We start from the raw sequence: 25,212 nt of genomic DNA, 5'->3' as shown, positions 1-25,212 counted from the left end.
GTTTTGAGGATTACAGACTTAACTATTCGAGTTTCATCCGTATAGCTTGGGTCAGCAAATAGTTAGATCAGTGTCACAAATTGTATTTTTAATTTTAACTTTGGTGAATATAAATCTGTAATATAATCACTAAACAACTGGTCCGCTGTATAATATCCAATAATAAATTAGGGGCAATGACACAATAAGTAAATTAATTTAGGTTACCATATGGTGATTGTAAAGGACTCAAAAACTTCATAAATAGTGTATATATATATATATGTTTGTCAGTTTAAATCAAGAAAATATATTACAACGTATCCTTCAATGACCACAAGAAGATGGATGTTATATGTAAAACACATAACCGGCATTATACGTCTTATTCGGATTCGAAAAAAATGAAATCAGTAGTTTGTTACAAACAATAATCTGTGAACATAGTAGTGAACATAAAAGTTTACTGTTAAATCAGCTTAAAAACTTAATCATATTGAATTTAAGATAAAATATAATTAAAGTATGGCACCTGGCATTTTCAAATAACATTAACCTTGTTTAATGTGTGTGTTTTTTGATAACAAAGCCACTTCAGACTATCTGCTGTGTCCATCGAGGGAAATAGAACCCCCTGATTTTAGTGTTGTAAATCCAAAGACTTACCGCTGTCCCAACGGGAGAGGTGTAAGGGGTCACATCAAACAAAACAAATTACTTCAGGTGTATAAATGCTTATTATATCTTGTTAGCAATTGTGGCAAACAATATTCTATTGAATATCTGTGCAACTAATTACTGACAACATTAGACCATCACTTATAGTAATACAGATAGTATACACGCACTTTAAAGCTGGCATTTAATTTATTCCAGTACGTTTACATAGAGATGTAATGCAAGTACATGCACGGTGTTAACAGATTAGCAAATGACGAAGCATGTTTTCGAACAACATAAGCAGGGTGGGGAGGCCCAGAACTCCACCTACTAAAAAGGGAAAAATAAATGATAAACATAAACAACCAGGAGGTGCGGTTTCAATTTGAGATAGAGGGCAAGGCTGTTCTGTAATTAGCATTCACTCCCTCACTATCCATCTATTTAAGTGCCTGCTTATCTGGATTGGTGTTACCCATTGTCTTTACCAAAACATAATTATCGATTTATGTGAGTAATTTCATTCTGCAACACATATTCTAAGAATATAATATGAAATTAATGAAAAACTAAGCAACCAGAACGATAATGAACAACAAAAGGAAATAGTCGAACAAAGTTTTGTCACTTTTATTATATGAAATTTATTTAGAATTAAGCAAACCTAATAATTGTGATCAACTAAAATATAAAATATTTTATTGAATATTGCTAGTTTTCATAATAAAAAATATCGAAACCTTTATTGTGGTGTGTCACTGATATTTGTTTGGTTTGTTTTGAATTTCGCGCAAAGCTACACGAGGGCTATCTGTGATAGCTCTCCCTAATTTGGCAGTGTAAGACTAGAGGAAAGGCAGGTAGTCATCACTACCCCCCGCCAACTATTGGGCTACTCTTTTATCATCGAATAGTGGGATTGACGGTCACATTATAATGCTCTCATGGCTAAAAGGGCGAGCATGTTTGGTGTGATGGAAATTCGAACCAACGACCCTCAGATTACGAGTCGAGCGCTTTAACCACCTGGCCATGCCGGGCCATTAGTGAGATATCATCCTACAAATACAGTACTCACCCAGTGGCCCAGTGGTGTGTCTGCGGACTTATGATGCTACTTACAAATCGGATTTCGATACCCGTGATGGGCAGAAAACAGATAGCTTATTGTGTAGCTTTGGGCTTAATTACAAAGAAACAGATTAAGTACAGTAAAACAATTTCAAGCTATGAATGTATTTATTAAATGTTTTGTGGCTATCATTATGACACCCCACTGGCACAGCAGTATGTCTATTGACTTACACCGCCATAAACTGGGTTTCAATATTTATGGCGGGCTCATTGTGTAGCTTTGTACTTAATTTCAAACAAACAGTCAAGCTTACATTATGAAATAAATAATCGAATTATTTCTAGTCATCGAGGTTTGTCTCTGAAAGTTACGGTAGTTTCGAATAATTTGAAATTTTATTTGGGATACCCTGTTGAACAAGTAGAATATTTATGTCGTCAGAAACGTTAGATATAATAAAACAAGTCTAACATAAAAAAGTGTTACATTATTATATCTTATAATATTCTGGATCTCAGGAGTACTACAGATATATTTTGAAAAATGTTCGTCTCTATTACAAATTTATAAGCTGTTGTTAACATGTCATCTCGTATTTAATAACATGTCTCATTAGTAGGCATATGGCAGACACGCTTCTCTGACATAAACTTTATATTCGATTTTTTATGAGTTTTTCATCTTCATTTTAGAAATTATTTCTCGCTCTAATAAGACCATATTTCTTCATATTCAAAATACGGAAGAAGGGGGCCTATTTACCTGTTTCTTGCTGTCGGAAAAGTAAAGCGCTTTCCTTGTTAAATGCCCTCTATTTCTTATATAACACTATAATTTGCCTCGAGTGGACAAAATCTTTCAACATTATTTTAAATCTATAAAATTTTCTCTGTTTCTTATATAACACTATAACAAACACCGCATCAAAATTATCAGCTAATGATAAAGTTTCATTACTGTTTCATTAAGTTTCACAGTTTTAAAGACTACACCTTACGTCTCTTGTTACAGTGTTACATTAAATCTCTCGCCAGGGTAGTAACAGACATAAGTAACAAACTATCAACATTCAATGTTAAATCATGAAGACTGCCTGCCTGGTCGTCTCTGGCATGTATTAATGTACTGTAAGTTTCACAATTAAGATATTTATAATGTTAGTATAAGACAGTTGTGAGGAAATCCTTACCCTCCTGCCAGTCAGTATCATATAAAGTATTTTTCTGTAATGCAAATTTGTCCCCTGGTGGCACAGCGGTATCTTTATGGGCTTACAACGCTAGAACCCTGGTTTCGATATCCATGCTGGGTACAGGACAGATAGTCCGTTGTAAAGTTCTTGCTCTTTCTCAGTTAGCTTAATAAATACGGTTAATAGGAAATAGTACGAAAATATTAATGTTAATCGTTTCTGAGCACGAAATGAAATACGTTGGTTAGGTTGTTAAGTTTTTAATGAAAAGTAAGATAGTAATAATAATGATAATAATAAAAGGCGTAGGTTTAGTGTTTCAGAACTTAAAGAGTCAATAAATATAACAGAACCTTCATTTACTATTTATTTATCTGAACTACGCATTTTAATGTGATGCGTGTGTGTACTTGAGTTACATCTAACAAATCAGAAACTCAGTTTAATAACAGAGAGGCAGCAACTTTTCCATATCACGCTATGATATCCGTTTACAAGCCAAGTATATTAAAATATTCACTATCATTAAAGAAATGTTTCATAAGAAAACAGTTCATAACAGCTCGGCAAAGGAAGTAAACGCTATTAACTCGTCTTGGCTTTATAATTACAAGTTTTCCTGCCTTGACTTGGCTGACCATAGTTTCTTTCGCAGTTAATGCTACCTTAATATTTATTTTTTTAACTTCTGTGTTTCTTAAACCGTTAAAAATAACTCCTGAGAGCACTGCACACTCTCACAGTATATAACCTGCTTTCATCGAACCTAGTACACAGCTCTAATCGTTCACATGTGTTTATGTTTGCATATAACTAAATTTTTCTAATAAGACAAGACTAAACCCAGGAAAGAAATTACCTGATTTCTGCAATAATTAAAGAGCCGAAGATCTGTGTTGGAGAAAGATAAGTGTAGTGATTTATTTTAGTAGTAATGAAAAGACAAAACAAATGTTGAGTTTAAAAGAAAAATTAAATACTTTATTGAAGGAACAAAAGAAAATGGCTGACTGTGCTAGTGACTAATTGAAGGATAATAAAAGTATAAAAATATAATAATTAAACAGCAAGTTAAATGAAATTAAAATGTACTTCAAAGTGAACTGAGTACATCTCACACAGTGTTCAAAGTGAACTGTATAAACCTCACACAGCGCTTAAAGTGAACTGAGTAAACCTCACACAGTGCTTAAAGTGAACTTGGTAAACCTCACACAGCGCTTAAAGTGAACTGAGTAAACCTCACACAATGTTCAAAGTGAACTGGGTACATCTCACACAATGTTCAAAGTTAACTGGGTAAACGTCACACAGTATGGAACACGCCAAAACTACGTTCACATTTCACCTGCTTATTGAAGCTGATCCGTTAAATAATTTCTTTAAAAAGTGTGTTCAGAAGAAATTGGAATAACTTTGCTTCATGAGACAGTCGTGTAGCTATCTTTCGTGTGCAGGATGATAAAGTTCGATACTGTACAATTATCACAAGAAAGAATAGATAATTTCTTATATTGGACTGATGTAAGAACTATATAAAGATTTTACCTCGATTACATTCAGAAAGTACCAAATTAACACTTAACTTGTAAATACGAAATTTACGTTATGGGAAGGTTAGATAAGTGGTATTTATATCTATAGGAGGGTGAGGTAAGTAGTACTTGTATCTATGGGAGGGTGAGAAAAGTGGTATTTGTATCTACGGGAGGGTGAGGAAAGTGGTATTTTTATCTACGGAAGGGTGAGGAAAGTGGTATTTGTGTTTTTGGATGGATGAGGAAAGTAGTGGTTTGTTTGGAATTAAGTACAAAGCTACACAGTGAGCTATCCGTGCTCTGCCCAACATGGGTATCGAAATCCAGGTTTTAGCCGTGTAAGTCCGTACACATACCGTTGGATGGGACGCCTTAAGTTGGTTCTAGACAAGTTAATAAAGACAAGTTGTGAGCTGAAAATCATTAAGTTAGGCTAATCGTCAAAGTTGATGTTTCATAAGAACTTTTTATTATCTTATTAATACAGAAGACACTTTGAAACAAACGACTTTTTGTAATGTACTCAGCTTAAATATATTTCGTAAAAAGAAACATAATTAATCTTAATGTTTGAGCTGTGTATAAAAACACTCATTTTGTGTATGTTTTGTAGATTAAGCAGTTACTAACACATTTCGACTTATCTGAGAAGTGTAATCACACATACATGTTAGACCCATAAAGCTTTCACGCCACACGTTTGATCGACTTTTAAAATTACTTACAGGTAAAACAAATGTTTAACAGTGCACATTGTGTCACACAGCAATGTATGTATGTATAGAATCTTCATTATGTGTGACAACTTACCTTTTTATTTTTCTGTGGAATAGAGTTGAAGTATATGTGTGTGTGTATTAATTATCAAACTTTATTATCATTTTTTATACACTTTTTAGTGTATTGTTGTATCAAAAGATATTTCAGTTTAGAATTATTTAATATGATTCATTACAGATAACCGTCTCTCCTTCTTACGGCTTTATAAGTCTCTAGATTTTTAACGCTAAGCATCAGGTTTCGATACCCCTAACGACAGAGCACAGATAAACCTTCGTATTTAATAACAAACAACTGTTTGGTTGTTGTTTTGTTTTGAATTTCGCACAAAGCTACTCGAGGGCTATCTGTGCTAGCCGTCCCTAATTTAGCAGTGTAAGACTAGAGGGAAGGCAGCTAGTCATCACCACCCACCGCCAACTCATGGGCTACTCTTTTACCAACGAAAAGTGGGATTGACTGTCACATTATAACGTCCCCACGGCTGGGAGGGCGAGCATGTTTGGCGCGACTCGGGCGCGAACCCGCGACCCTCAGATTACGAAGCACACGCCTTAACGCGCTAGGCCATGCCAGGCCCCAACTGTTTGGTAACAGAACATATATCTTTGAAAATGACTCTCTGGTGGAATTTAATGATGATAAACTGATTACGTTCGCTTCGCTATATGTGAGTTGGAAGATTGGTGTAATAAACAAACTTGTTCGGTTTCATACATCACATGAAAATGAGGCCTAAAATAAAAATTAATTTGTCTTACATTTGCTTTTGTTCCTATTGTTCAAAAGTATCTACAAAAGTATATTGGTAATTAGGAACGTTGAAATATCGTAATGATTTTCGTACGTTGCATTCTCTGATGAGAAAGTAAAACATTCTAACTCAAAAATATTCACAAAAGTATATTGTAACTAGGGACGTTGAAACCTCGTAATGGTTTTTGTATGTTGCACTCTCTGATGACAAAGTAAAAAATTTTTAACCAAAAATATCCACAAAAATAAACTGATAACTAGAAATCTTGGAACTTCGCAATAGTTTTTATACGTTGCACTCTCTGATGACAAAGTAAAACATTTTTAACAAATAATTTTAAAAGTTCTTCCCACAGGATCGACTGATTTGGCATAGACAAAATTATATTCCCAATTTATTTTGTGAATTCTAGTTAATAAATCAGGGATATTATTTTTTTGTAAGGCATTGGTGGTTTTACTTTCGCAGGTGTCCAATACTAATGTAGTTAAGAATTATTCGTCACTTTTGCATCAAAAAAAAATATGTTTAAGTATTATTAGGTTTCTTTATTTTTTCTCTTGGAATTAAGGATTAAGGTCGAAAGAAACAAAGAACAAACACTGAGGTGTACAAGCATCTCTTCAACTCATCTGCATTCTACTAAAGCATTATGGCCAGTAAGTATTCAAACGTTTTTAAAAATGTAGCTACTTTGTGGAACGGCGATATGTTTGCTGACTTACAAGGCTAAAATCCAGGTTTTGATACTCGTGGTTGGCACAGTACAGATAGATCATTGTATAGCTTTGCGCTTAACTTCAAACGAACAATATATAAAAAAAGCACCATATAGATGTGTACGTCAAAATAAAACGTATTTTTAAAGCGTTTGTGACAAATTTCCAACAGAATTTTGGACACGCACATATATAAAGAAATATTTCTCCCCTAAATGTCTATATTTCTGCTCTTACAGTTTACACATAAGTTTGGTGTAAATTTTATTTTAACTTGCCACTTTCGAAGCAATAATTTATTAAATAACATAGGTATGTACACAACATCCTCTCTGTAGGCTGTAATCATTACCTTATCAGCGAATGAAACATACGGATATAGGGATTAAAGTGTTTTCCGAAAGATTTAGAGATATATCACGCGTGTTTACTTCAGTAAATTTGTAGCGTTCAAATACATTATCCCAGTGTGTAACAGGGCATTGGAAGTTTCTTTTCGTTTATCTACTTGTTTTTCTGTTCAATGAGAAAACGTAAAGAAGATAAAAAGAATGTTGTAATACACAGTCAAGAATAAAACGAACGAGAGCATGCAACGTTACCAATAGACCAACTACTGGTATTTCCTGTTGATAATGAATTGTTCCTCTGCACGTGAGGTAATGAGTTTCTAGTGTATAAATGCTCGCTCTAATACTGCATACTTACACGAAAAGTAAAACTGAATAAGGCTTTTATTAACATTTCCAACGTGTTCAGATCCTACTGAAAAGGCATTTGCACTCGTACAGTTATTTTGGTCTTTGATGAAATATTAAGCAACTTCAGTTTCGATAAAATAATTTGGAAAATCTATACACAGAAGGTTTGGTTTTGGTTTTCTGAATTTCGCGCAAAGCTACTCGAGGGCTATCTGCGCTAGCCGTCCCTAATTTAACAGTGTAAGACCAGAGGGAAGGCAGCTAGTCATTACCACCAACCCCTATCTTTTGGGCTACTCTTTTACCAACGAATAGTGGGATTAACCGTCACATTATACTGCCCCACGGCTGAAAGGGCGAGCATGTTTGGTGTGACGGGGATTTGAACCCGCGACCCTCGGATTACGAGTAGAGTGTTTTAACCACCTGGTCATGCCGGGCCTCCACAGAGGGCTTAGAAGGTGTGTGTGTAGCTATCTGCTGAGTGGCTTAGAAAGATGTAAGGAAATAGTTTTAACTACTACAGATCTTAGTTTAATGTTACGTATTGTTTGGCCAGGTGGGTTAAGGCGTTCGACTCGTAATCTGAGGGCCGCGGGTTTAAATCTCTGTCGCACCAAACATGCTCGCTCTTTCAGCCATGGGGCAGTATAATGTGACGGTTAATCCCACTATTCGTTGGTAAAAGAGTAGCCCAAAAGATAGCGGTTGGTGGTAATGACTAGCTGCCTTCCCGCTAGTTTTTCACTGCTAAATTAGGGACGGCTAGTGAAGATACTCTTCGTGTAGCTTTGCGCGAAACTCAAAAAACAAACAAACAATACGTATCGTTTGTGAAGGCTTCTTTACTGTGCAGCGGATTTATACGGCATGTCATAATGTTATTAAACGTTTATAAAGGCTTATACAACTGCGCAGTATACTTATATGACTTAATGTGATGATACATAATATTCGTGGACGCTTGTATTACAGTGAATCAAATATATATAAGCCGGTATAATGGTGTTCTGGGAAGCTTAAATTATGGCTTATTAGATTTATTTGGTCTGATGTAACGCTACTTAATGTACGTAAGACAGAATTCCAGGTTTTCTATGAACAATATTTATAATGCATAACCATGGTTTTTCAACATCATGGTATGTTAGACAGAACCATTACCTTATAGCAGCAATGTATACGGCACAGAATAATGTTCTGTAATCATAATTCACGTAAGACAGAATCGTACTTTTGTAACCACCATGGAAGTAAAATGGAACCACAGTTGTCTAATTGCAATTTATGTAAGACGGAACCAAAGCCTTGTAGTCGATATGCATGTCAAACAGAATTCAGTTCTGTAACCGTAATTTATATATGACAGAACTACAGTGTTGTTAAACTAATTTATATAACACAGAACCACGGTCGTATAACCGCAATATATATAATAAAAAACCATTTTCCTGCAGATACAATTTATGTACGGCAGAATCATAGTCTTACAATGGTAACGTATGTTAGATCGAATCAGTCTTATAATCTCTATAACACTTATTAACTAATGAGAATTTGATGAAAACATCCTCAAGTTAAGAATTTTATCATGTTTTCATCTTTCCCTTTCGCCCATATCTACCAAAACCTAAGCAAAGTATCTGAAGTCACATTTGTATTAAATTACAGTTGTGATAAAAACGAAAATGTCATTAAATAAAAAGACTTACATACGATCTTAGGTTGTTTGATTTCGCTGAGTATTTCTCAGTATTTCTTATAGTAATATATCAGCTACTGAATTATATATTTTAGTGACATTTTTGTGATTTTTAAATGACCCTTTACATAGTGGCTTTAACTAAGGTTGGTAATTATAAGACAATCAAACACAAAATATTACATTTTTCATTTGTTAGGCTTTGGTTCTTATACTTATTTAAATGTTTTGTGTTCTGTAGTGTTTTATTCGCACGTTTCAAGGCCCTGTGAGCATAGTGTTATAATAATAATAACTTGTTTTGAGCTTTGTAGTGATTACTTCTAATGGTTTACATAGCTATTTCTTCTCAAACCTGAATTTAACCTGTTATCTGATGCTGTTTTTGATTATAAGTCACTGAAATAGTTGGTTCTCTGAAACTTCGTTTTCTATTTTCAGGTTCTATAGGTTCAAGTTTTAGGCACTTAATCCTCTGATTTTATTACTGATTCTTAAGTTCTGTTTCTGAAGATTTCCATGTCTTGTTGCTAGTTTTCAGGCCCTTTTCTTGTCGATACTTATTATAATCATTATTTGTAATCTAGTCTGTAGGTCCAAGATTCTGTTTCTCAACACAATCCGTGTAGATGCTCTGACAAGGGTATATGTGTGTGTGCGCATATGCATGTATGTATACGCCATAAACATCCATGCTTATTAAATATATTTCAATATCCGTGTTCACTTGGGATATGGCAAAAGGGTTAGATAGACCTAAAAAACAACAACAAATTATTATATTAAGTTACAATATTCCCTTTAGCGCCTTTTGAAATAAAACATGAGTTCACTAACGAATGAAACATGTGAATCATTTCTCAGAGTTACAAATTATTTTAATTAAAAATTGTTTCCCAAAATAGTCTAACTTACTGACCGAATGATTGTATTCTGTATAAAATATCGTTAAAAGTGAGGTTACCTAAGTAAGGAAATAATTTTTGTAATATATATATATATATAAGTATAGAACAAAAAATGTATATTTAACCAGTTATTCTTCTCACACGATTCATACTTAATTTTTGTTCTAAGTAGACTGTAATAAAAATTTTATGTTAAGATAAAAATTAATGTAAAAGTATATTTCAAACCGAGAAACTTTATTTCATTTGTTACTTCAAAACTACAACTATTTTTTCTTAAATATGACATTTTTGTTGCTGTATCTTTTTGTTAGGCTGAGAATAGCAGTTTCGAGATATCAGCTTTCATATACCAAACTGTATCAATCACGGAACACTTGTGATTGGACAGGATTTATTGTATTTTGCGTATTAATGCTTTGCATTGAAATTATATACTTTTTATTAAATTTAATATTATATTTATGATTTACTAGAGCAGAAAAATATATTCTAAAGGTACAACATTCAGGTTTATATTTTTGTTTGAAGTATATCAAATTTACACACCTATAAAATTTTGTTAAAAACTTTTATAAGACGTTTGTTTGTTTTTGAATTTCGCGCAAAGCTACTCGAGGGCTATCTGCGCTAGCCGTCCCTAATTTAGCAGTGTAAGACTAGAGGGAAGGCAGCTAGTCATCACCATCCACCGCCAACTCTTAGGCTACTCTTTTACCAACGAATAGTGGGATTGACCGTCACCTTATACTGCCCCATGGCTGAAAGAGTGAGCATGTTTGTTGCGACAGAGATTTGAACCCGCGACCTTCAGATTACGAGTCGAAAGCCTTAACCCACCTGTCCATGCCGTCCCTCCTAATTTGGTTTTATTTGTTTGTTTGTTTTTGAATTTCGCGCAAAGCTACTCGAGGGCTATCTGCGCTAGCTGTCACTAATTTAGCAGTGTGAGACTAGAGGAAAGGCAGCTAGTTATCACCACCCATCGCCAACTCTTAGGCTACTCTTTTACCAACGAATAGTGGGATTGACCTTATCATTATAACGCCCCCACGGGTGAAAGTGCGAGCATGTTTAGCGCGACGGGAATGCGAACTCGAGACCCTCAGAGCACGAGTCGCACGCCTTAACACGCTTGGCCATGCAGGGCCTAATTTGGTTTTAATCACAGCTGCGTATTAATGTACGGCACAATGATGGTCAGTACTTTGTCTGTTCGTTATCAATTTTGGTTGTAATTAAAGTTACATATTAATATACAGCACAATGATGGTCAGTACTTTGTTTGTTCGTTATTAATTTGGTTTTAATCAAAGCCACATATTAAATAAAGCACAATGATGGTCAGTTCTTTGTTTGTTTATTAGTAATTTGCTTTTAATCACAGTTATATGTTAATATACGACGCAATGATAGTCAATAGTTTGTTTGTTTGTTTTCAAGCACAAAACTAAACAATGAACTATCTGTGTTCTGTGTACCGCGCATATCGAAACCGCGGATATTTAGTTTTATATGCATTTCGACTTGCCATTGAGACGTCAGTAGGCGTAAATACTCCGTGTATTGTTTTGATACTCCAATATAAGTATCCGATATTGTTAGGATGTTATCCCAAAACAGAAGTACCTATTTATCATGGGTTACATCTGTGAGATGCTCCACACTCACCTTCACGTATCTCACTGGTAAACATCCGGGCTTATGGGCCTAAAATTCATGGATAGATCCTTGTGATGGGCAGAGAATGAATAAACCATTGTTCAGCTATACAACTAAACTAACAGATAATTCATTGTTTTTAACACTAACTGGAGTTTATTAGACATAACAATTATTAATATAAATAAAATATCGACCTATACCTTATGATCAAATTTTAATTATTATACTCTTCAATGTAACTATTCAATATTAGAGCACTTTGAAGTTATAAACCACTCTTTTTACCTTTGTTAATAGTAAATAAGAAATTTATTTAATAGTGGAACGTAAAATACCAGTAAATTGTTCTCCATAATTTAGTTGTTTTGTATATGACCATTACATCAGTTTAACATTACGAATACTCTAAATGTCCATCATTGTTTTCAGTTCATGTTTGACATAAAGGTCTTTGTTTTTCGAACAGATACGTTTAAGATATGTTTGTATTTAAAAAAAAACAGTTTCTTAAGCCTTATTACGTAGGTTTAGCAAAGCTAATATTGCTTTTAACTTTACTATTTTTAATGTGTTTAGGTAGACTATCTGAATTTCACTTGTATTCTGATGTTTTCGTGATTGTACCTGCACACTCAAATATTAAATACTAGAATCAGCAGTATAATTTTCACTAAATGGTCTTTGAGTGCATGAGACTCATATAGATTATTTTGTAAGATTCAGAAGCTAAAATATTAAACAAATTGCTCATATAAAAATTATCATGAAATTCATGGAGACCATTTTGTAAGATTCAGAAGTTACACTATTAAACAATATTGCTCGTGCAAAAAGTGTCATGAGATTCATAAAGACCATCTTGTACTATTCAGTGTTTGTTTGTTTTGGAATTTCGCACAAAGCTAATCGAGGGCTATCTGTGCTAGCCGTCCCTAATTTAGCAGTGTAAGACTAGAGGGAAGGCAGCTACTCATCACCACCCACCGCCAACTCTTGGGCTACTCTTTTACCAACGAATAGTGGGATTGACCGTCACATTATATCGCCCCCACGGCTGGGATGTACTATTCAGAAACTAAAATATTAAACAAATTGCTCATGTAAAAAGCGTCATAAGATTCATAGAGGTCATCTTGTAATATTCAGAAGCTACACTATTAAATAATATTTCATGTAAAAAGTATCATTGGATATTAAATATTACTTTACTGCTTGTAGCCACGCAATTTCCTCCCTAAATACAATAGTTTGATAAATATTAAAACCCTAATAAAATAATTTACTTGAAGTTTTATTACTGCTTCTTTATTGGTTTAATAATTCTAAAAATTAGAAGAATGATTAATTTCTCTGTAATATATTTTAAACTTTAGTTGGCCAGTAATATCTTATAATACGTAAGCCAATAGTATGTTACAAATAGGGCCCGGCATAGCCAAGCGCGTAAGGCGTGCGACTCGTAATCCGAGGGTCGCGGGTTCGAGCCCGCGTCGCGCTAAACATTCTCGCCTTCCCAGTCGTGTAACGGTCAATCCCACTATTCGTTGGTAAAAGAGTAGCTCAAGAGTTGGCGGTGGGTAGTGATGACTCGTTGCCTTCCCTCTTGTCTTACACTTCTAATTTAGGGACGGCTAGCACAGGTAGCCCTCGAGTAGCTTTGTGCGAAATTCCAAAACAAACAATGTTACAAAAAAAAAGACATCTTAGAGGTTTCGTCACGTTTTAAACAACCAAAGCGTGACGCCAGTTTTACTGCTAAAAAAGACATCTTAGAGGTTTCGTCACGTTTTACTGCTAAGTTAGCCGGAGAAGGGTTGCTACGATAACTTTCCAAGAACACTTTTTGCAAGGTGTAGAGATATTATTAGTATATAATATATATATGTACACATATGGAAGTTCCTAATTTAATTCACAAAGTCTCATATAGTCCAGTTTTTTCCGAAGTAATTTACTGATAGAATTGTAGAAGCCGAGTGGAACATTTGTTTCATTGTATGTGTTTGACCAGTGTAACAAAGGACGCATGATTCTAACATCCCATTTGTGTGTTCGTGTTTAGTCTTTATCATGTTTCACATGTTCTCTGCCCTCCAGTGGCACAGCGCAATGTCTGCGGACTTACACTACTAGAAATTGGGTTTCAATACGTGTGGTGAGCAGAGCACAGATAGCTCTTTGTGTAGCTTTGCACTTCAACACCAACGGACACCTTCCCTTTTATGTTAGGCCTAACATGGCCAACTGGTTAAGGCACTCGCCTCGTAATCCGAGGGTCTTGGGTTCGAATTCCCGTCACACCAAACATGTTCACCCTTTCAGCCATGGGGGCGTTATACCGTGACGGTAAATCCCACTAATCGTTAGTAAAACAGTAGTCCCAGAGTTGGCGGTGGGTGGTGATGACCAGGTGCTGTCTCTCTAGTCTTATACTGCTTAATTAGGTACGGCTAGCACAAATAGTTCTCGTGTAGCTTTGTGCGAAATTCAAAAACAAACAAACAAACCATTTTCTGTTAGCAACAACCTTTAAAGTAGTTACAAATATATTCCACCAGGTGATCATACTTTGTATTGTATGCAAAGCAAGTGGATTGGATTTTACGCGATTATATTTTTATTTTGTTCAGATAAATATCAATGACTCCTGTAAGATATTATTTGTTATGTTACTAGCTTTTTGTATAAAAATTGACTGGAATATTACCTCGTGCGTATACATAATATAAAAACTAAGGCCGTTGGGTTTTGAATAATAACAAATTATGGCTTTTTTGTTTATTTCACTACGAAATTAAATTAGTATTCATCTAGTAATTGAACAAGTTAAAGATGGTAGTATTAATTTTCACAGGCGTGGATAAATTAACTTATTCTACAAACCACGTGAGTGCATTTAATGTATTTTATCTGTTATATATTAGTTGCGTTTTTGGAAACATCACGTGCAATTTTGCAATTTACCTGAGAGCATTTGCCACACACTTCCAGTGTCGATCGATTCTGCCACTCTTGAGTTTTAACATATGATTAAAGAAGTACATTTTGCTCACACAACCATATCTCATGTAGTGTGCTAGTGAGCTTAAGAAAGTAGATAATTTTCGCTGGAGAAAAATGATTTTTTTTCTAAAAATTTTGTTTTTAATAAAGAAAATGTGTTGAAAAATAAAAGAGATTCATTTATCGTAAGTATGTCGCTTCTTTAGATTTGCACTGTGACTGGTTTTGGAAGTAATTATGACGCCCCCTGGTAGCTTATCAGAAAATATGTCACAGCTTACAATTCTGAAATTTAAGTTTTGATATCGGCAGTGGGAAGAGCACCACGGTAATATTATGTCAGTCTTTGGGTTTGTTTGTTTGTTTGTTTGTTTTTGAATTTCGCACAAAGCTACTCGGGGGCTATCTGTGCTAGCCGTCCCTAATTTAGCAGTGTAAGACTAGAGGAAAGGCAGCTAGTCATCACCACCCACCGCCAACTCTTGGGCTACTCTTTTACCAACGAATAGTGGGATTAACCGTCACATTATAACGTCCCCACGGCTGAAAGGGCGAGAATGTTTGGCGCGACGGGGATGCGAACCCGCGACCCTCAGATTACGAGTCGCACGCCTTAACACGCTTGGCCATGCCGGGCCACAGTCTTAAGGAGTGTAGAGTTAACTGAGTTCTTTAATTATCCACCAGAGGGCTCATTCCAAATTACGTTAGTTATAAAAGTAATAAATTATTACATCATTGATCGCATTACGGTGTATTTAGATAAAAGCACAGTACTGACATTTTGTTTTATTCCTTTTCTATTATGTTAATCAATCGACCATAGATTTAACCTTACTTAATATTTATATTCATATTGCCTTTATTTATAAGTTATCATCAGTTATTTTAGTCAAAAAGATAAAAGTGGCAATTTTTATAATAAATATGCGAAAATCAAGTGATATAAATTGAATTAGCTGTCTTTATTTTACACAGTCAACTCACACGTTGATAAAACAGGTCTCTTGTTTGTTTACTAGGAGGGATAGACACCATTTTAAATTTTGTTTGGGGCTCGATTACAAACTTTCAGAGGAACAGATTTTACCATAAGCATCCTTCACTAACTCTGAAAGAACTTTATAAAGAGGTTTCTCTAAATTTTTATAGGTATAGGTAAAAAAACGATTTGTTTTTTATTTAATTTCGTGCAAGCTACACGAGGGCTATCTGCGCTAGCCATTCCTCATTTAGCATTGTTTGTGTTTTTCTTATAGCAAAGCTACATCGGGCTATCTTCTTAGCCCACCGAGGACAATCGAACCCATTATTTTAGCGTTGTAAAGCCGTAGACTTACCGCTGTACTACCGGGGGGCCATTTAGCGTTGTAAGGCTAGAGGGAAGGCAGCTAGTCATCACCACCCACCGCCAACTCTTGAGCTACTCTTTTATCAACGAATAGTGGGATTAATCGTAACATTATAACGTTTATACGGCTGAAAGGGTGAGCATGCTTGGTGTGACGGGGATTCGAACCCACTACCCTTGGATTACGAGTCGAGTGCCTTAACCCCCTGGCCATGCCGGGCAAAAAAACACACACCTTATTTTTCTTTGCTGTAGCGTTACTTTCTTATGTTATACTTGCAGGTTATTCACATGTTTAGAAGACGCTTGTCGATTAATTTGTTATTGCATTTCATGATTAGCCCCCAGAGTCTCAGCGGGTTATCTGCGGACTTATACTACCAGAAACTGGGTTTCGATACCTGGGGTGGCCCGATCACAGATCGCCTTTTGTGTAACTTTATACTTAACAACAAAACAATAAACAACAGCAAACTTTATGACTAACTGTATGAAAGTTACGTAAATTTGTAATAAAGCAAAGGTTATCTGAGGACATGAAGAGTTGCTTACCTTATGTGTAATTATAAAAAAAACACACAGAAAAACTTCCATAAAAATTGCAAAAATGTGAAACCGCCTTTTCTCATGTATCTCTGTAGACCCTAAAAATCCCCAAAGAAAACCGAAAAATGCAAAACTGAAAATATGAATGTACCTCCCAAAGAACCTAATGAACCTCCACACCAATTTAGGTTAAGATCCTTCTACATCCTGCAAAGTAGTTACCTGGATGGACAACATAAAACAAACAGTATTATCATATCTATACAGAGTAATGCACAAACTACATCACTCTGTTATCGTGTATGTAGTTCTGGTGGTTACCATGCACACACACAAAATCCAATGGATTAGAGCTTGCCTCAAATACCATGTTCCCCAAATTGGAGTCACGTGTACACAATTAAAGTGGTAATCAAATTCCATATTAAGAAACTTACATTTTATGAAACAACGATTACATTTTAGAAAGTTTTAAAATGAAACAGTTTTCAGTCTTAAAATTACAATACCTGACTGTACAGGACAAAAACAAAAGAAACAAAAACGAATAACGCAGTAAAATACATCAGAACGTATTGAGTCTTTGGGATGGCTTGCAGTCTTATCTGGTCCTGTTTTCACCCTGTCTAATAAGTTATTTAGTATTTTATAGTAGTTTTCAGAATGAGAATAGCCCCATTTTTAGAACTGTGTCAAAAATAATAGATCTTTCTTAAAATATGAGTTATTTTAACACTGAACGTTACACAAAAGCCATTGAATTTTAAATAAAATTCCATGTTTGATCAGACAAGTGTATTATAAGGTTTAATAGTGGGTGCCGTTGACTTATTGCTTTTCCAACTACGAGCTGCTCTATTACGATGGCTAAAGACAATATATTCAAATTTGTGGAAAATGTCTTACAAATTACAGAGTTGACCATAGGAGTTCTTGTGTAAATAATATAAACTTATAATATAATATAATAAAGAAAGCACTTGAGATCAAAGTAAATACCAGTGAGGAGCCCATGTTAACTTGTCAATTTGGTAAGTCATTTTTATGATGGTAAACGTTTGAAATAAATACAGTCCATTATATTTGTATTATTGATCACGTGATATTATAATAACATTTCTGCAATAAATGTAGTAGAAGCCCTGTCAAAACTTCTCGAACCTACGTGTTTTTCTAACATCATAAATTTCTGCTATACACATATTACCATCGAATTATTTTCTCCATATGTGTAACGAATTACTTATCAAACACGCATGTTTGATCATGTCATAAAACTAAGTAATCATTAAAGTCGAGCGTCTTGACCGTCTGATCATGTCATTAGCAATGGCCAGGTATATTGTTTTCAGTCTTTTAAAAAAAAGTTAATTTTTTAGTTTTTAATTGTCTTTATAAGTTTTCATGTGTTATTACTGGAACACTTCTCGCGTCTTTCTCATATTTTAAACATAAATGATTTCTGTAATCTACCTGACATTTTCATTTGCTGGAGGAAAAATGACTGTTTTAGCTGAAGCTTGAATGCGTATAACACTTAAATTCCAGACTCGATTTTTGCGGCTTTCCAGTGGCTCAGTGGTGCCAAGTGAGGCACTCATCACACTAAAATCGGATTTCAATATTCACGATAGACAAAGCAATGAAAGCCAGTTCTATAGCTTGTGTTTAGCATTATTTTATTTTACAATATAAAACTAATTAGAGTTTCTATTGTTTCAGACTTTTGAAATTCACTTGACCCTGCGACAATGGTGGCAAGATGACAGATTAAAATTTGACCCAACTATAGGAAAGAGTGTGGTGGGGTTGTCCACACTACGAAATCTTATTTGGACTCCGACCCTTTTCTTCTTGAATGAAAAAGACAGTGAGATGGTAAAAACAACAGAAGACAATGTTTATGTACAAGTGGACTCCAGTGGGAAAACATACATGGCCATTAGGTATGCGAAAATCTTGTTACCTCATTTTATTAAACAATTGGCCCAGCATGACCAGGTGGATTAAGGTGTGCGACTCGTGATCTGTCAAACATGCTCGCCCTTTCAGCCGTTGGGGCGTTATAAAGTGACGGTCAATCCCACTATTCGTTGGTAAAAGAGTAGCCCAAGAGTTGGAGGTGGGCGATGATGATTAGCTGCCTTCCCTCTAGTCTTACACAGCTAGCGCAGATAGCTCTCGAGTAGCTTTGTGCGAAGTTCCAAAACAAACAAACAAACAATTAAACAATTTTTATTTCGCCTCTAAAAAGTTGCATTTCCTAAGATAATCAAAGAACTCATATCGCTGAGACCCCCACTCTGATGGCTTCTTTGGTACCAAGCTGCCTATTTAATCTCGCTTTATGACGTGTTTGGGAGTACTTTAGGCTTAGATATGTTTCAACTTACTGGTAGATCACAAAAGAGGTTAAATACATTGTTTTATTAAATAAATATATTCTAAAAACTAGTTTCTTGTTTCTTGGTGTTTTAAGAGTTAATCTGTTTACTTGAACTTAGATCCATTAGTTTAAATTCAGGTTATATTTAAAAGGAGGTTATAATATAAATCAGGCTAAATACGTTGAATTATTAACATTACGTATGTATCAAATACTTGCGATCGTCACTTCTAATAATGTTCTTCATCCTGTATAATTAAAGAAGAATTTGTTACCTTAGTATAAAGACAAACTAGTGACAAAAACTAACACGATTGGTTCTTAAATGCTAGGCTTAACAGTAACAGTGTTGAAGGCTCTTAGTATTTGGTTATAAGTATAAAAATAAAGTTTAACACCAGTGTATGAATTTAGCGTTTGTAGTTTGATTGGTGTTATTGGTGCAATGAATGGATTTATTTTGGAAACTCAGGACTGACATACACTGGGATCACAAGAGATAAAATTAAAGAAAGGCATCAAAAATGTAAAGAGGAATTGACTGGTATGACAGGAGATCTGGAAGATTGTTGAAAATCAAGAGAGTTGATGAAACAGGAAATAATTGACATTAACAAGATATATGTGAAAATGTTGACTGAAAATCTAAGTATTACAATAAGGGTTATTTTTTAAAACATATTGAAGATAACCAAAACATTGAATGAAGGTGAGACCATTGAGTGATGAAAAAGGGAGGCTAGTATTTCATTATTATAAAATGACTGGGTTATTAAGTTTGGTTTTCCTTTGGTTTTTAATAAAAGAGATTTAAACAGAATTCACATCTCAAACAGTTGTTAGATGGAAACGGGATTGAACAAAATGTTTGCAGTAATTATGAACTTATTAAGTTTGTTTTGAATTTCGCACAAAGCTACTCGAGGGCTATCTGTGCTAGCCGTCCCTAATTTAGCAGTGTAAAACTAGAGGGAAGGCAGTTAGTCATCGCCACCCACCGCCAACTCTTAGGCTACTCTTTTACCTACGAATAGTGGGATTGACCGTAACATTATTACACCTTCACGGCTGAAAGGGCGAGAATGTTTGGTGCGACGTGGATTCGAACCCGCGACCCTCAGATTACGAGTCTAGTGCCGTCACCATTCCGACCATTCACTAAGCAAAAATCTTAATCCCATAAATTTTCGAAAATATTTGACCATTTTATTCCTTATGCAGGTAGAGGATAAGAGTGTAGATTTGGTGCATCTTGATCTTCAGAAAGCATTTGACAAAGTGCCACATAAAAGACTTGTTAAAGTTACCTTTATGGGTGTGGAAGATAAGTTAGCTAATTGGATAGAAGAATGATTGGATGAGAGAAAGCAGAAGGTTGTTACAAATGGAGTTCAGTGAAACTGGATCAGTGTCACAAGCGATGTATCTCAGGGATCAGTTTTAGGACCGTTGCTCTTTTTGATTTACATCGATGATAGATGAAGGAATGGTCAATAAAATGCTTGAAGTTTGCTGATGATATCAAGGTCTTTGGTGTTGCTAACTTTGAAGAGGATGTTTCTGCTTTACAAAAAGATTTAGATCACTCAGTGAGTTGGGTTTCAATTGTAATAAATACAAGATAATAAATGTGGGTTATTATAATTTGTACTTTAAATATAACTTGAATGGGAATAGCCTTAACAGGGTGTGGACTGTATCTGCAGAATACAAGTCTAAAGAGGTAAAAATTTCATTGTATAAGTCACTGGTTAGGCCACATTTTGAAAACTGTTTTCAGACTTGGGTTCCTTACATTAGGAAAGATATTGAATTAATGGAAACAGTTCAGAGAAGGGTTGCTAGAATGTTACCTGGGATAAAGAGGGTGTCTCACGAGGAGAGGTTGAAATATCTCAAATTGTTTTCTTTTGAGAAAAGAAGAATTAGGAGGGAACTGACTGAAGTGTTCAAAATTTTTAAAGTTGCTGATAGTGTTGATACGTCATATTTAACACTGAGAATAGTAGGATTAGGGGACACAAGTATATTTTTTGTCAAGATAGGGGTCATCTTCAGCTAATATAGTTTCCTTTTTCTAAATAGGTGGTTGATGTTGGGAATGGATTGTCTTTCGATGTTGTGGAAGCAGTAAATGAAAGCTTGATAAGTATACGCACGAAAAGGATTGGCTCGAAGATTTTCGTAAAATGTATTTAGTAGTACTTTTAGTTTATTTTAGAGAGTAGAGCATTCGCGGTGGACCAATAGGTCTCATGTTGTTTTGCGTTATATATATTCTTACTTCAGTTAAGACTTACGTGACTGTTAGTATGTCTGTTTACTTTAGTTAAGACATAGTTGAGATGTTTGTGTGTGTGTTTTTATCATAGCAAAGTCACATCAGGCTATCTGCTGAGCCCACCGAGGGGAATTGAACCCTAGATTTTAACGTTGTAAATCCATAGACTTACCGCCGTTCTAGCGGGGGCAGTTGAGATGTTAATCGATATGTTTATTTATTTCAATTAATGCGTAGTTGATATTTTAATTGATACATATGTGTGATTCATATATATTAATTGATATATATATATATTTATCTTTCAAGCATGATGTAATTGCCTCTTTAAAAAATTTTCTAAATGTTATAGGTCATAGACAAAGTATTGAGGTTAAAGTTCCTATCCTTTTAAAACATAATTTAATTTTATAAACATGTGATGTACCTAGTAACTAACTGTAAAATATTCACAAAATATGTTTCAGTTGATTTATCTGCTACTTAATATTCATTGAATATTAACTTAAATATTTAGTAATTACTAGACGTAATACTTAAGGCTCCACGAAAGTGTTTTCTTTCAAGAGTAAATAAAACCAAAATTAAGAATAATAAATATTTTTATTTCTTGCTTTTGAAGTTCATATGTTATGCAGAGTGTAATTCTTCTCTTGGTTCATGGCATATGCACGTTTCACTGACGTCACAACAGTATAAATTGCAAAGTTAAGTGTCTTTTATGAGATGTTATTTTAGTGTCTACTGACTGATAACACACCACTGTTGTTGCCTTTCGGGTAAATATTCACAGCATTGGTTTGGTTTGTTTTGAATTTCGTGCAAAGCTGCACGAGAGCTGTCTGCGCTAGCCGTCCCTGCTTTTGCATTGTAAGACTAGAGGAAAGGCAACTAGTCATCACCACCCACCGCCAATTCTTGGGCTACTTTTTCACCAACGAATAGTGGGATTGACCGTCACAGTATAACGCCCTCACGGCTGAGATGGCGAGTATGTTTGGTGCGACGGGGATTCGAATCCGCGACCCTCAGATTACGAGTCGAACGCCTTAACCCACCTGGCCATGCCGGACCTATTCACAGTGTACGTGTCTGTTGAATCACTAAAGACTTAATCCAAATTGTGCAGATGACTAATTCCCGACTTTCTGATAACAAGTAACACGTATTTGATCTATCCCTAGTGTCTAACTTGTTTGTTTTCTAATTATTTAGATTCTGAGGCACGGACAGTTGCACATACTAATGATATACTAGAAAGTCTTGTTCGAATACACATCATGCACATGGAACTGTTCACGCAACGTGCTAACGAATGCTACTGTTATTATTTATTAATAGAAGTTTCCCACGTGTCAATGTTAACAAAATCGCACTTGATTACTATAAAATAAATAAACAGTTATCTTATGCAAAATAGCACAGGGAACGATTTCAAAACAGTAGTAACAAGGCTTACGACCTCTAGCTTCGTACTGTTTTCTTTACGAGACATATCTGAATTTAAATACTAATTTTTCACTACCCTCAAAAGAAAATATTGAAATAATATTTTATCGTCCGTTCATATATTTAGTGATATAACATAATTATCCGTTCCTACATTTAGTGATATAACATAATTATCCTACATAGGTCTTTATTCTCATTTCTGTTGCACAGATAATTGCTGTATATCACAACATTTAAATATATATCTCACACTCAACTAACATGAACTTTGATCTTAAGGATTAACACTTGACCATTGAATGTATTATAGTAATCTAAACAAATCACCTCTATTCCTTCTGGTTTTATATATATATATATTATCAAAGAAAAGAGCCAGGCGTGACCCAGTGGTGATCATGACAAGTTGCAGAGTTCAAACCAATTGTTCAAACTACGATATACCGTTTTAATAAACTTTCTTGTAATGTTGGTGATCACCTTGGCTATTGAGTTAAGAGTAGCTTCATAATAATTGGCAGGTGTTATTGCTTAGTCACCCTCCTTCTGGTGAGCAGTTAAAAAAAACATGGCTATGCATGAGTCTTAATGGATATGTCTGAATCTTAGAGATCTTTGACCTAATCGTTTAGTCCATGTGTCAGATAAGGTGTCATTGAAGTTAAAAGTACCGGTATAATAAATTATAAAATACTAAACTAAAATTAGTCACATCAAGGTGAAAGTACCGACATAGTTAACTAAAGAAAATCTAACTGAGATTAGTTTTACTTTAAGAAGTTGCAGGTAGGGAGGGATCTGGAATATCCGGTACAATTATTTTTACCATCTAATAATACTTATTGTTTATTTATTGAGTGTGAAACTGTCAAATGTCTTTTTTTCAACTCGTTGTGTTCGATTTCTTTACCAATTTGGTTTCAGGTTTCGACTCACCTTATCTTGTCCAATGATGTTAGTAAGCTATCCAATGGACGTTCAAACGTGCTCTATAAATTTGATGAGTTGTAAGTATCCATTGTTCTATACCTGAATTAGAAAAATAATACATTGTTTTCATTAGCACATTGTATGAAGTTCTCCACCTTGTTCCATAAACCTGGAACAAGAAACATAGGACTTTCGTTTTGTAAACTTGGTTTTTCTTTACTTTGTGTTAATTCATTATTTTCTAATTTGTAAAATCTTAGTATTTTTTTATTGTTGTGCGATAACTTTATGTCAAACTTGAAAATTTAATGTTAAACGTGCATTAAAAAGATGTAAAATTTGTCTATTTTCTTATGTACAAAATATAACTATGTGTTGTACCTTATGATGTTAGGTTAACCTAGTGAAACGTTGTAGCCATGGTATTATAATTTCTTTATTCGTCAGGGAGGTACCTGTACCAAAATACCAGGTAAACCAAGTACAACGTTGTAACCATACACATTATACTCTGTATATCAGATTTATTTCTACACGTTTTAAGTTTTACATAATAACATACTTCATTTAATTATTCAGGGAAGATAAGAGTCAACAAGCATAATTTTCAAAATATAAATATAATTTCCCAATGTGCATGTAAATCTTTATTCATTAGAATTTTTCAGTACGGTTTTAAACCTAAAAACGTTAGTGAAAGTCGTAAGGCTCCCACTTGAAAAATAAAACTCCAAAGAACTATTGTTGAAAATATAAAATGTTTACCCATGTCAAACGTTAGGATCCCATTGTATGAAATTATTAATAATAAACAGGCGAAAATTAATGTCTATATTTCATAACTATACCTAAAAAGCAATTATACATTTCAGCTGTTGTAGAAATATTTTGTGATTTAAATACACTTTGTCAGCAATTATTTGAGTCAAATCAGTCACATTTTCAAGTGTGATTTACTTAAAGTTTATAAATATGAACAAGGTTTTTCTAGATAAGATAATAACTACGGTATCTCTTGAGGTTCTCTGTGATTTAAACTGGAATTCTCAATATGCCTAATACTGTGATCAATTTGATATTTATACGCGAGTCATATCAACTGTCGAACTATTGAAACATTTGGTTCGGTTGAACTCCAAAAACTCGTTACTTATAGAGATAGTTTGCCTTTAGAAACGTCTATAATGATATGTCTAATAAGTCAGGAAACAATTGCGAGAAATTTCTAGCTACAAACTCGTAGTTAGCACACTGTCGGTTTATTTTTGTTATTGACAGCTTTCTGTGCTATAAATTTAGGTGTTTCCTGGAAACTCGACGTAGTATTTGCAGAAACTCTTGTGACAAAATATATCACATAACACACACACAAAGGACCGTCATAGAAGAAAAACATCAAGCGTTACCGATACATTGATAGACTGGTATGAGGAATAAATTATATATCTTGAATTTTATTATTTGTACGTTTTCAGAAATAGCTTAATTAAAAAGTAGGCCCCACACACAAAAGATATAACGTGATTGATCGAAGGCGAATTTTGACAGATTGACCATGACGGACATAATTATGTCGACTTTCGACAA

The 25,212-nt window shown here is 34.5% G+C and overlaps 1 protein-coding gene across 1 annotated transcript in view; it reads left to right on the top strand.

Annotated features, from left to right (window-relative positions):
- LOC143249772 (glycine receptor subunit alphaZ1-like) overlaps positions 1-25,212 on the top strand; it is a 90,873-nt gene that overhangs the window by 44,222 nt on the left and 21,439 nt on the right. Inside the window, exons 4-5 of the mRNA XM_076500160.1 lie at positions 18,299-18,522; positions 23,620-23,702. Coding sequence (XP_076356275.1) covers positions 18,299-18,522; positions 23,620-23,702 — 307 coding nt within the window. The remainder of the gene's footprint in view (positions 1-18,298; positions 18,523-23,619; positions 23,703-25,212) is intronic.

The sequence above is a fragment of the Tachypleus tridentatus genome, chromosome 4 (genome assembly GCF_004210375.1).
Source record: "Tachypleus tridentatus isolate NWPU-2018 chromosome 4, ASM421037v1, whole genome shotgun sequence".
In the NCBI taxonomy this organism is placed as follows: Eukaryota; Metazoa; Arthropoda; class Merostomata; order Xiphosura; family Limulidae; genus Tachypleus; species Tachypleus tridentatus.
Note: the sequence above shows the minus strand (reverse complement) of the source record. Positions and strands in the feature narration are given on the sequence as shown.